Below are 13295 nucleotides of genomic sequence, written 5' to 3'. Positions count from 1 at the left end.
AATTGTACGCCATCATAAAAAAATTCTACAGTATTTTAAGTGAATATATTTAATGACATTTGTGTTGCATGTGTGACCAGTAGACGTCTAGACTTCTAGCTAAGGTTTCTGGCATTTTTAGAATTAAATAAAGAATTCTGCCAGTTGTAAAACATCCTATGGCATTACGTTTACTTGCTGTATGAATGTAACTCAGGTTTAAGATTATGGCTATTTAGTCTCCTTTTGCAGATCTTCTTGGTGCAGCTGGCATTCATTTGGGGGAATTGCTGATATGCAATTTTCAGGCCCAAGAAGAGTTTCAACATCAAGCTCCCCTACATTTGAGTAGCCTCCACAAGGCCTTCCTACGGGGTACAGATCGTACTAGAATTCGACAAAAAAGTTCAATAATTGGCCAGGAGGGTCAGTCCATGGAAAGGTTAACATACTGGGCCTGCAAATGAAAACCTCTGGTGGCCAAAATCTCCTAGCAATTATTCTCCGTATAGCCGGCGTAGTCAGTCTGGTAGAGACTAGCATTTTAGTACGGGCACATGTTGAAAATCGTTTTCTTAGCGCTCTCCTCCAAAGGTAAACATTGTTTGCACCTAGAAGTTCTGGAAAGGAGGCTACTGGCTAGAGCAGAATCCAATGCCTTCTAGACAGGATGAGAAGCAAACAGATATTGCATCCTTTTCCCAGATACATGTATACTATACGTGACCATGACTTTGTGATTGCTCGTTTGCTGTTCTGTAAATTTTTAACCCGTTTTTGCACTTACCTGTACACAACCTGTACAATTTTAGTTAAACTTTGTAGTTTTCTAAAATATGTCATTGTGTTTTTCACAACTGCAATCAGTGATCATAAACCAGTGAAATGATACTTCATGTCACAGTTTTAAGCCATGACTTGTGTCTGGTCTTGTAACATCCTAGAGGATTGAATAATCCGAGAATCTATCCATCAATCAATCAAAAGATATGCTTCTTGAGATTTTTACCAAACCAATTTTCCCGTCTTTGGACGGCTCATAGTCCTTCAACAAAAATCGTACTTGTCTGATGCAGAGGCATTTTTGAAGAAAATTCAAGACAGTCTCAAGATACATTTTACAAAGCTTGTATCAAGATACATTTTACAAAGCTCAAGTCCCAGACCCAAGTTGACTCAGGACTGTGCAAGGAGAATCGTAGGCCACTCAAGTAGCGTTTTCTAGTTACGAGTAAAACTCCACTTGAGCAGCCCAAAGCTCCTCACACACAGCCCCGAGTCGACTCCAAAAACTTGTATGTAAATTGGGCCACTGTCAGCCTTTGAACGCCTGACACTAGTCATAGCTAGATATTGGACAACTACAATGTAAGAGTACCGGTACTGCCTATCGATGCCACCAGCCATGGAGCAGATTTAAAGCCATTTGGGCAAATATAACCTGGCTCTTATTTCCCAAGGCTAGCCTGGAATCCATCCTATTTAGCTTCCGGCCGCTACCCTTTTGTTGCCATTGTCATTCAAATCATTCCCGCATTGCGATGATACACTAGCTGCTAAACCATTGATAAGAATTGCTTGCCATACACAATACATGCGTTCTACTCATGTTTAAGTGTTACCCTGAAGCTTCTCTGGAAATGAATGTTAGGGACTATGCAGTGCGAGGAATATGTCTTCAGATGCACTAGTGCTGTTACTGTAGGAGATAGATGGATGAAGTTCTGACAAGAGAAATAAATTCTATGAATGTGAGCTTGTGTAGTTGAAGTCTTTAATGTGGTTGTGATCTGTATAATGTGTGTTTTCTACATCTATGAGATAAAACCCCAAATTAGGTATCATGCCCAGGCAATGTTAAGTGCAAACTTTGGTTCATTATATTGAGCTCAACCAAGTCTTGTGGGGAAGAGTACAGCAAAAAGTATCCTCATGGAAAGCAGTCTAAAGGACTTTTTATCTCCATGAAAAATGGAGATATAGTTTTGGGTGCGTCTGTGTGTCTGTTTGTGTTTCCGGACTACTGTAGTCAGCATAACTCAAGAACCTCTTAATGGATTGCGATGATATTTGGTATGTGGGCAGGTGTTGCAAAGCCGAAATTCAAGGTCGATTTTGGGCCCCCTGGTATGTGGCCTTGGTACTGCAGCAGAAATTTCATTTTTGTATCTCTTGACCTGGACGTGCTATGGTATTAATTTTTTGGTGGCAGATAGCTTGTGGTGTAATGAAGAAGTGGTGTGGGTTTGGGCCCCCTAGCAGCTTGCTCTGGAACTGCAGGGGCATTATTGTGAAAATCTTCTAAGGAGAATAACTGAACAAAGGAACAACGGATTTCCATGATATTTAGTATGTGGGTAGCTTAGACAGAGATGTACACAATGAAGTGTAAATTATGCTAATTGGGACTTAATTTGCATAGCTAATGAGGAAAATCTATATTTTCAGTGTTTGCCATTATAAAACTCAAATACATGTAACATGGTGTTTATGATTAAGCACATATTATTATATTAATGTGTAAGTCATTTCCATAAATAGAATTGTTCATGGAGATATGAGGTCGCGGAACTCTTGTTTGGTTAGTTTTTTTTGTAGGTTCATGTACATGTACATTATGGTCCTGACAATGCTTTGTGCTAAATTCAGCGATTGTTTTCTACCTCACTATGAATAACCAAAATTCAAAAGCTTTCCCTACGAATTGCGGGAAATTGAAAATTGCTTGCCTATTATAAGCCTTATGGAAAAGGGGGCATTCATGCATCCGTACTAGTTGGCCACAGACTCTCAACTGCATTATTGGCAAACTGACTCTTGCAGTATCATACCAAAACTGTACTTCGATAAGTGTAAGCTGTGTATGTGTAGGGGCATACCACACATAAAATAACAACAGAAATGTTGAAAGTCCAATACCCACCAGACAGTCACAGACTTTGTCACAAAAATGAGCACATTTTAATGTTTTCCTGACATTTTGCATTTACACTGTATATTCATATGAAGCAAATAATAACTTATACATACATCTAAAATGTAGTATACTTTATAATACATACATCTAAAATGTAACCTGTATGTAAATCGGTTCACTGTTTCAGTACAATGCAATGGTCTTGACTGTACAGATGTCGCAGTTAAATACAATGTCATTTGTGCATTATATATACAAAGGAACATTCTCCCCCATTGGTTATCATGAAAGTTCATCAATGTTAGTACATAACATCATTACCCAGAGTCACATTTCTGGAAAGTGACATGTATTGAGCAACTGGGTCCCCAGTTAGGCTAGGGTCACATTTCCATGCCAGGGCCCGACAGGGCTGTTTGAGAAAACTAATAAGGAAAAATGCATATCAAGAATATACATAGCGTATGGTAAGGAGAAATCTTGAATAAGTTTTGTGTGTTCTGTTCTCTTTTAAATCATAGTTTTCGTTCCCACAAGCTGCCCGGCCGGGCCCCGGGTTGGAAATGTGACCCTAGCCTTATTCGGAAGAATACCAGATACGGCAGTCCAGGAGGAGAAACTTGAAAAACCTTATCCTATTACCCACCCAGGAAACAATTAGTCCAGTACCATAGCTTGGTGTCTCTCTGTAATGTTAAGGTATCATGTACTATAAGGTCCATCATGGTTCTAGGGAAATTTATGCAAATTAAGAACATAAGCCCCAAATTGAAAGGACTAGTCAAAAATTGGTGTAAAGTTTTAAAATCCTCTTTTTCAAAATGGTAACATTGCTAAATGCTCTCTGTTCTGGGTATTTAGTTGTCCAGTTGTGTGGATGCATTAGCAGGGAGGTTAACCCTCAACCTACTACCTTCTGCTGTAACCAGTACAGATTTGATGGCAGGATGCATCCTTAACATGGAGAGGGTTAACCTCTATACTTCCAGCTTTACATTGTTAAGATTCCCTATAAGTTAGCATTCTGCCTATACATAAACAAGAATCATATATTAGCAACAACAACAAAAATCGAAAAAGAGATAAAATCAAAAATTACGTTAACTAAAAACCTAACTGAACAATTTTACTTGTAGAGGTACGAAATAGTCTTGTCCTTTTTTTCTTAGATTGCTCCTTTGGACGTTCGCATAAATGTGGCACAATAAGCATTGCAAGTTTCCAGACTGATCTTCAGATCTAGACATTTGAGTCCAAACAGAAATATATTAGTCACAGTAGAACTGTTTGTGAAGGAAAGCTACACTTAAAACTGAAAAGAGTACTATACTATAATGCTAAATGTACCCAAAAGTCAAGTTCTCACTTGTTTTACATACATTGTAAGTCTGTCATAGTTCAGGGCTCTTCTACCGTTTGAAACTCTCACAATACTGACGGCTTCTCACCTGATGATTGAATCATGTGACGTCAGGGATCTACATTTCCCAAACAGAATGAATAGTGCTTTTCACACTGGCTTTCATGAGGACGGATTTCGAGGAATTTTCTGAATTCAAAGCCCACTAACTCCTCAATTCCCTCAAAGTCGTTCGAAAGTTCCTCGAAATCCATCCTCAGGAAAGCCAGTGTGAAAAGCATTCAATTGGTACTGGTTGGGATTTAGCATCTACAGTATATTAGGCTTTTCAATTTTAAGTGTAGCTTTCCTTTAAACTAGTGCACATCTTCCCTTAAACTGATGATACTTTCCACAGAAGAGCTGAGGAGCTATAAGTAATTATTCACAATATTACCGACTGTACACATGGCATGTCTTTAGATGGATCCCACCTTATTTTAACTTGAACACTCGAATAGTCCAGGGTTGAAAGCAAGGCATTTTGGCAGCTCCAGTTTTCTTGCATGCCGTAAAGATCATTTGTCCAGAAACTGATTGTACTTTTAATGAAGGTTAGACATCCAGGTAATAAGATATGTCAAATGATAATTACTCAAGCAACTGGATAAAATTTTGAAACAGTCAGACATTTCAGACAACATTCGCTTTATCCAGTTGCTTAAGTAATTATCATTTGGCATAATTGTACTGTGTTAATGTTAGTTGTAACTTAACAAGAATGCTAAAAGCAATTCAGAACTACTCTATCTATGATGATGTGATGACGAAGTCCATTGGCCAACAAGAGGCAGCGAGAAAAGGAAATCATCATAGGATCTCAAATTCCTCGTCTGAGTCGTATTGTCTGTCTCCCTCCAGTTCATAATCCAAGGAAGTGAAGTCTGGAAAAGACAAGAAATTAAAAATTGTTAGATTATTGAAAAGGCCTTCAAATTCACTTGGTAACTTTTGCCTGGTCAAAAAGACAGAGCGTTCAGCACCAAGGACAGGGTTCACATCATTCTCATGCATTACAATACACCCTGTTTTGCATAATGTCTGGATAAAGATAAACAAATACATGGGACAGTGTATTACAGTGTATTCTTTTGGCAGTGAGCTTTGTAATTTTGTAATTGAAAGAGAGAGAGAGAGAGAGAGAGAGAGAGAGAGAGAGAGGGAGAGAGAGAAAGAGTGTGTGTGTGATGTGTGTGAGTGAATGAGTGAGTGGTTGAGTGAGTGAGTGAGTGAGTGAGTGAGTGAGTGAGTGAGTGAGAACGAGAGTGAGTGGCTAGGTGAGCGAGTGAGTGAGTTAGTGAGTGAGTTAGTGAGTGAGTTAGTGAGTGAGAGAGTGACAAAGTGAATGAGAGAGACTGACTGTCAGTGACTGACAGAATTAATGAATGAGCTACATGTAGGGTCTGCACAGATAGCTACAGTGCTAGAGACAGGACAGTCTTTTTAGTTAACATGTCTTGGTTCCATCTGTTCTTGAGTGAGAGACAGATCAAAATTTTATATAAATCTTTTCACTGGCACTTTCAGGTACTACAGTTTTGGTTTCTCACCTGTCTTGGTCCCATCTGGCCTAGTCGGCAGTACGTGTGTGTGAGTGAGTGAGTGTGTGAGTGAGTGAGTGAGTGAGTGAGTGAGTGAGTGAGTGAGTGGGTGAGTGACTGAGTGACTGAGTGAGTGTGTGAGTGAGTGAGTGAGTGAGTGAGTGAGTGAGTGGGTGAGTGAGTGAGTGAGTGAGTGAGTGAGTGAGTGAGTGAGTGAGTGAGTGAGTGAGTGAGTGACTGACTGACTGACTGACTGAGTGACAGGTTTCTCACTAATCTTAGTCCTAATCCTATCTCTGACTTATATCTGAGAGAGAGAGAGAGAGAGAGAGAGATTGACAGAATGAATGAGAGTTGGTCTGCATAGATAGCTACTGTACATAAGGTACTACAGTCTAAGGAGTTCACCTGTCTTGGTCCCGTCCGGCCTGGTGGGCAGCACGTACGGCGGCCAGTGTGTGGGTCTGACTGACATTAAGGTTCTAACAGTCTTAGTTTCTCACCTGTCTTGGTCCCGTCCGGCCTGGTGGGCAGCACGTACGGCGGCCAGTGTGTGGGTCTGACTGACATTAAGGTTCTAACAGTCTTAGTTTCTCACCTGTCTTGGTCCCATCCGGCCTGGTGGGCAGCACGTACGGCGGCCAGTGCGTGGGTCTGCTCTGCACCACCTCAAACATGGCGTTGTGAGTCTTCTGCCCGATGATCAGTCTTCTCAGGTTGTCGCACAGGTCTGCAAAGTCAGCCTCGTCCTGGCAGAAAAAACCCTGGGAGAGAAAAATTATTCACAATGTTTGTATGAGTCCCCATAGGGCAAATTCAACTCTCTTTTTCCACTTCTCTATTTTACCGTAATGGACTAAAACCCCAGGTGAATTATTGGGGGTCATATCTTTATTTTGTTGTGGTTAATTTCAGGCAATGCCAGCAGATAGCACAAAGCTTTTTGTAGGTCTGCAAAGTCGGCCTCGTCCTGACAGAAAAAGCCCTGGGGAAGAGAAGTAACTTTGAGAAAATGTTCTTTACAAGTTCTTTTCAAAAGGTTTATAGTAATCATATTGGCTACTTTTCCCAATCATCATGAAGTTGACTTGAGAACGTTGGATAGTTTTCTGTCAGTCTTTTGTCGTTTGGAATGACATATATTAACTATTGTGGCCACTTCTTACCAGCGCAATGGAAGGGTCAACACCTCTTACACTGTAAGTACTGAGCAGGACTTTTCTGCCTTGAGACAGTTGATGAGACAATGGTCATGTTTGATTTGTAGTGTTTCGATTTTGTGGCGTGTGACCATCGTGAAAACTGTGAAGACAAAACCACTGCAAAAGTTTCTGCATTTACAGCATAGGATACAGACTAAACTTCCTTACCAGAGCGATGGAGGGGTCCAGGTCCTGTATGTTCATGCGGCTGGGGTGGGAACAGTGGAAGCTGGAGTCTGGGATCGGCATGTTTCCCTCCAACTCTACAGCCGGCTGGGTCGTATGGGGGTCCAGGTATACAAGGGAGTTACCTAATAGATACAGTATGGAGAGACAACCATACAAACAAGTTAAAACAAGAAAACAGCTTTCTCTCCAACTCTACGGCTGGCTGGGTGGTGCAAAGATATAGGTACACAAGGTTACCTGCAGAAAAAACAACAAAACCACATATCAAAACAACACCACATCTCCCTCCAACTCTTCTGCAAGCTGGGTAAGCAAGGTACAAAACAACAAAACGAAGGAACATGTTTCTGTGCACAGTCTGTACAGGTACAGTGTCTTCTTCTTCTTCTCCTGTTCATACAGGTACAATGTACATGTATCATCATAAGTAGAGTGTGGTACTTACCTACATAGCCTATAAAGTAGTGTGCATGGTTGGGTTTGCCTCCTATCATGCCCAGGGACTGTCTCAGGGTGAAGCATGCCTGGAAAGACACAGAGGACTTTAAGTGAAGCAGTTTCTTGATCATGAGCAACAGAGATTCCAGTGGTTGAACAAGGACTAGTCGAGTGTGACATCACTGGTTAATGTGCACATTTCCGTGGTTATCCACAAGATTCACTGACATCACATCATCATAATTGATGACACAAGTTTCGTTCAACACTGGATTCAGTGACATCACTTAATCAGGGATCAGCGATCATGCATGGATTGAAACACCTCTTACATGATCTGTCTCACATGAGTAAAGTTCTAAACAGAAACTATGCGGACACAGTGTATTTTTTGAAGATGTGTGTACTGTTGACTTAAGGTTGTCCACTTCTATTTGTCTAAATGTACCTTCAGACAGTCTGCGTAGACGGGGTTGAGCTCGCTGAGGCCCAGCCTCAGGGGGATGATCAGCATCAGCGGTTGCCATGGCAACGGACTGCGGCTTCTGGCGGAGGTCTGCTCGCTGGAGACGCCGTTGTGCAGGAAGGAGTTGGTGACCTGTGACGGCGTCGGCTGTCTCGCCGATCTGCACAATTTTTCTGTGAGGAGAAGAGGTGGTGCCGAGAAATTATTTGCAGGCCTCTTTCTGTAACTTGTGGTCAGCTGTATTGTTTCCAAGCAGAATATATCAATCGGCTGTGTCAATTCCAAGCAATTAGTAAGCTACTGGCTCTACAAAGCGTTTCTGGGAATAATGATAAGTCTTTATTGCATATTCCTGACCAGGTGGGCTAAATGCACAGATGACTACACGTGGTCTATGAGAAGCAAAATGTATAATACTCACTGATATCATCGATGATGACTGTGTTGTCCATGGCAACATGAATAGCTAATGAGCTCCAGTCTTCAAACAGAGCCAGCTTTCTGTTGGGCAAAAAACACTTTTCATTAGCATTTCAATTTCAGAAATGGGCTTCACAGACATGCAAACACACAGATACACACACACACACATATGAACACACAAACACACACACATGCACAATCACACTCGCACTTTCAAACACATACAAACACACACACACACTCAAACTCGCACATACAAACACACACATACTCACACACTTACAAACACACACATGCACAATCACACACACTTGCACATTCAAACACAAACACACACTCAAACTCACACATACAAAACACATACAAATACACACACACTGACAGTCATACATATAAATACACACAAACGAACACACTCACAGACATTAGCCCAAAACAACATGTCCCTTCCTTGTTAGTCATGAGAACATATCCCTTGGGTACTGATCAATTTCTACTGGCATCTCATGCAGAATGACTGTGTCTTTTCCATTCTGGTTCTGATAAGTGGACAAGCGGAGAAACTCCATACTCACTTGAGCACTTGTGCGACCGTGTTGGGGCCGAACCACTGGCCCACTGACTTTCCCCCACTCACTCCCATTTGGGCTGAAAATGGAGGAGCACAAGATACAAGTATGCACTGTGAAGTTATGGATTACTGAATTCAATATATATGGAACACAGGTTATTAGCTATCAGGGTGTCTTCTGGATGCCCTACAGTAAAGAAAAAAGAAATGAATGAATGTTTTATTTCCGTGTCCTGCGACAAAAGTCGCCCAGCCCATACGGGCTTATAAGACACCATACATAAGAATACATAAACTTGAGTAATGGAAGAGGTACAGTAGTAAATAATGATAATCAGAAATAAATCATAATAATAGCAGTACTGAGTAACAAAATAATATGAGCATAATATAGTGGAAATACAAAAAGGGACACACCTGGTACAATGATTCAAGTCAATTCAAGAAAGCAAGTGGTAAATGAACATAAATTAAATTCAAGTCAAAAGTTGTTGAAGGTAACTCAGTATATAACAGTCAAAACAGTATATGACAGGGTAGAGACAAAACCAAACAAAGCCAAAACTAGATGCAAAATAGACGCCATCCTATATTTCAGTATAGCTAGTAATGGACTTACCAATTTGGTGTATGGAGTAACAGGAGTCCTTCTTGTCCAGGAAGAGTTGAAGAATCTATGTAGATAAAGAGATCTCAGCATTAGCATCTTGACTGAATCTTTTAGTCTGGCCTTTAAGATTACTACATGTAGCTAGTAATTCAGTGCAAACCACATACTTGTCTGCAATACACTCATTCTGGCTATCTTATATAGGGCTATAGCTGGATGGCTATTTCCTCATCCTTTGTAGTTTTTGAAATGTCTTTATAATGTTCCTAAAAAAAGTGTAAGATAAAAAGCTTCAACAGCATCAATCTAAGCATAGATGTCAAGCTCCAACAGGTAGCCTATAATTTGATATTCAATAGCCTACAAGCCAATAATGACACTCTGTTTTAAACTATGAGTTATATCCTTTGCTTTACAACAAGCCACAACAAAACACATATGAAGTGAGAATGAACAAAGGAACAACCTAACTGCGCACCTTGGTATAGTCATTATCGTACCCTGCAGGCTTCCATCTCCAGTCCCTGCCCAGATGTCTGCAGATCAGAGCCTGTGCCACCATCATCTGTCCACATCTCAGCATGCAGCCCCAGCCTTGGTCAGACATGGGCCCTGTACCTCCTACATTTTTTGTGGCATGGAAAAGATTGTCAACACCCTATAACCCCTACCTCCCCCCTTCTCATTCCCTAGCACTTCTGCTGACCAATATTATCTTTTTTTAGCCAGGGTGCCATCCTAGATTACTACAGGAGCTACTGCGTTCACTACCCTGAAAAAATCTAGAGTAGCGAGTGTAGGAGCCCCTGTAGTAACAGGATGGCACCATGGCTATCTTTTCTGTCTTTCCTGAAAAAATGGGACACGGGAAAGGGTATTGAATAGAATTATTAGAAGATATAAATGTAACCCTAAGGATGACATGACCTAATTTTGATTAGCCAATTCCCTCACCCTCTCATAGAAAAACCAAACAACATACCTGTATACCAAAAATCAATAACTTGATTTGTTGCTCTATGAATCTGTTAAGAAGCATTTTGGAAAACTACATCACAGAATGACAGAATCTAAGACGTTTTAATCACCACGAAACAGTCGGAAAATGAGTTTACATCAAACATCCACTGCCTAACGAAACAGAAGTGTCAAAAAAACTCAGGGTTTTCTGCGTACCTATTGGTGTGAAGTTCTTCCTGTAAGTGAACCAGAGTCTGGAACTGATGTCATTCTGAAGCTCCTGACGATCTGGGCAGCAGAACAACACAGGAGCAGTTATAATCACTGACAGTTGTGTCTCATAAGACTCAGTATTATCTTTGTAGTATTATCTAAATACGGTGTATCCGTGGCTGTACATGTATTGTGGCCGGATGTACATTCACCCTTGTAAAGGGGTGAAAATGTACTCGCCAATTTGGTAGTGTACAGGGTTTTTTTTCTTTGGATTCATCATCAACATCATCATCTAGATGTGTTGGCCTAAGTGTCAGCTAGAAGTGCGCCACTGAATTCCGGATGGTGGTTCCCAGGTTTTGTTTAGATTGTCACTGTCCAATATGACTTACTACATAAGCTAGCTACATGTATAAAATCTGTGGATCTTAAGATCTGAACAAGGCCATGAATCTACAGCAGAAGAATAGGGTGGAAAGACGAATTTTCCTTGACTTGGTTTCATTCTAGCTTTTCCAACAGAATTTTCAGTTTACAACCAAAACCAACAATGTAGTCTAATCAACCTGATTAAAAAACTCCAGGTCATACTATACCTTCCAAGATGAAAATTTACTTACCACTAACGGTGTTGTATCCCACCCCCAGAATCCAGGCCGGCTCTTTTGTTTTGGGAAACTCCTCAAACTGGATTGCACCGGCTTCATACGTCACGCACACTGCAACAAGATAAATCAAAAATTCAAATAAAATAAATCCTCTAATTATACCTAATTAGTAGGTTTGACCAGTTTTATGTTGTTCGTTATGTAGAGAGATTACACACCGTGGTAAAGATAGCCATATGGTCCCAGACCCTCACAACACCTCCAGACACCACTGCTGAAACTACCGGTAAACATCACTCGAGTCTGGCTTCGTGGCAGCTTCTTCTAACTAACTATCCTTGCACTGAGACCCTTTGTTCCTTATATGTCACACTGATCAACAAGGCAAATTTTTCTTCTAAAATGCAGAAGTGATTATTCTTTCGAAGGCCAGGGCCTGTTAGATAATTGCTGAAAAGATCCTTGTGGGATTGTTTCTTTTAGAAAAAAAATAACATAGGGCGTATTCAGTCACGTTACCCTCCCCCTAGCAACTAACCGGCCGTCATAGCAACGAGGTCTGTTGGCCATTTTGGAGTCTAGTCGAACTCCTGCCCATGCTGGCGTCCTATGCAACTCTCCGTAAAAATGGCTTTTCTAAGCATAATCCACAATTTCCCTTCAAACCGTCTTGTCTCATAATCATGATATTGTAATGCCTCATGGTCGGATATTGGATTGTGACTGACTTTACTTCTACCTTTTCTTTCATGACCTCAATGAAAAGCGGCCTGCAGGCCAATTTGAGCTTGTCATGAATAAACAAACATAGTACTAGTATGTAGCTACTGACTTCCTGAATTTACTGTGCACAGTGGTACCCCCCTCCCCATGTATGCAGGCCCCTAAGAATGATCAATATAATAGTAGAGGCACACCCTGGCAAGTGTGATAGCCACAAACCTATCAGTTATACACAGACTTGCCCATAGTTCAATGGACAGTTCAGGCTGTTCATCAGCTAAACCAATAAAATTACATGAAAAAACTGCCTCCTATCTAAGAATTGGAACATCCCATCCTAAACTAAAGGTTCTGCATTTCATTCTGCTCACTTTCGGTTGGCCACGTCATTCTGAACTATGACCTTTCCAGTCGCAACATTACTTCTAAAAATGTCTTAGTGACTCAAGATGACTTCATTGTCTTGTGAGGAGCCGGTCTTGAGTCACCTGACTATACCTAAGAACTCTGTCAACAATTCCTTTATCAAGCCTGAGGCAACTTGAAGTAAGATGGCTTTATAAGAAGAGGCCCTCTGGACAAGAAAACAGGAACAGTGATACTGCAAAATTTAAAGAAGATGTGGAATCAGTACACTTTGAATGTTCACTTTGTCTAACTCTTCGTGAAAAGAAACAAATCGGTTTTAAACTCGGCAAGTTTTCCTCGGATTTTGTGCCCCAAACTAATAGATCAGCTGATTTTCGGTCCATCGACAAGTCCACACTTCCGGGTGTAGATTTCGGCGAATATCGCAACATTTCTCGTCGCTACCTAAAGCTGGGAAACACAATGTACAGTTCTACAGTGTTTGTTCTGTGTGTCCTGTCGTATAGACACGCCGAAAAGCGGCGCTAGAGAGAGAAAGCGAAGTTTCTTCTGTCCGTACCTGCGTGCATCCCGCCTGAGAGCTCCATCTTCAGCTCCAGTTCGACAATAACAATGGCAAGTACGCATGCGTAAGCTCAATTTTCTCAAACGGACTCTGATTGGTTTATTTTCTACAACCACGAG

General features: G+C 41.0%; 1 protein-coding gene across 2 annotated transcripts; it reads right to left on the bottom strand.

The window, feature by feature from the left end:
* Nucleotides 1-3959: 3959 nt before the first annotated feature.
* LOC136423593 (cysteine protease ATG4B-like) lies at nucleotides 3960-13291 on the bottom strand. 2 transcript variants are annotated; one of them, XM_066411819.1, is made up of 12 exons: nucleotides 13171-13291; nucleotides 11532-11630; nucleotides 10912-10983; nucleotides 10214-10356; nucleotides 9745-9799; nucleotides 9130-9202; nucleotides 8553-8632; nucleotides 8114-8304; nucleotides 7673-7751; nucleotides 7207-7349; nucleotides 6435-6600; nucleotides 3960-5179 (listed from the first exon to the last, which is right to left on the bottom strand). In XM_066411819.1, the coding sequence occupies exons 1-12, from the start codon at nucleotides 13196-13198 to the stop codon at nucleotides 5106-5108; spliced, it is 1203 nt and encodes a 400-aa protein (XP_066267916.1). In that variant the 5' UTR covers nucleotides 13199-13291; the 3' UTR covers nucleotides 3960-5105. The 2 variants fall into 2 exon arrangements, with proteins under 2 accessions (XP_066267916.1, XP_066267917.1); XM_066411820.1 differs by lacking the exons at nucleotides 3960-5179; nucleotides 6435-6600 and adding an exon at nucleotides 6705-6821.
* Nucleotides 13292-13295: the final 4 nt, after the last annotated feature.

The sequence above is a fragment of the Branchiostoma lanceolatum genome, chromosome 17 (genome assembly GCF_035083965.1).
Source record: "Branchiostoma lanceolatum isolate klBraLanc5 chromosome 17, klBraLanc5.hap2, whole genome shotgun sequence".
Classification (NCBI taxonomy): domain Eukaryota; kingdom Metazoa; phylum Chordata; class Leptocardii; order Amphioxiformes; family Branchiostomatidae; genus Branchiostoma; species Branchiostoma lanceolatum.
The sequence above is the reverse complement of the archived record's forward strand: the minus strand, read 5'-3'. Positions and strand labels throughout refer to the sequence as shown.

Bases quoted from the DNA above. Each gene is read 5' to 3' on its own strand.
- LOC136423593 (XM_066411819.1), bottom strand. From the start codon at position 13,198: ATGGAGCTCTCAGGCGGGATGCACGCAG. The intron at 11,631-13,170 runs GTACGGACAGAA...ATCTTGTTGCAG, and splicing joins CTCAGGCGGGATGCACGCAG to TGTGCGTGACGTATGAAGCC. The intron at 9,203-9,744 runs GTAAGTCCATTA...CTCCATTTTCAG, and splicing joins TTACTCCATACACCAAATTG to CCCAAATGGGAGTGAGTGGG.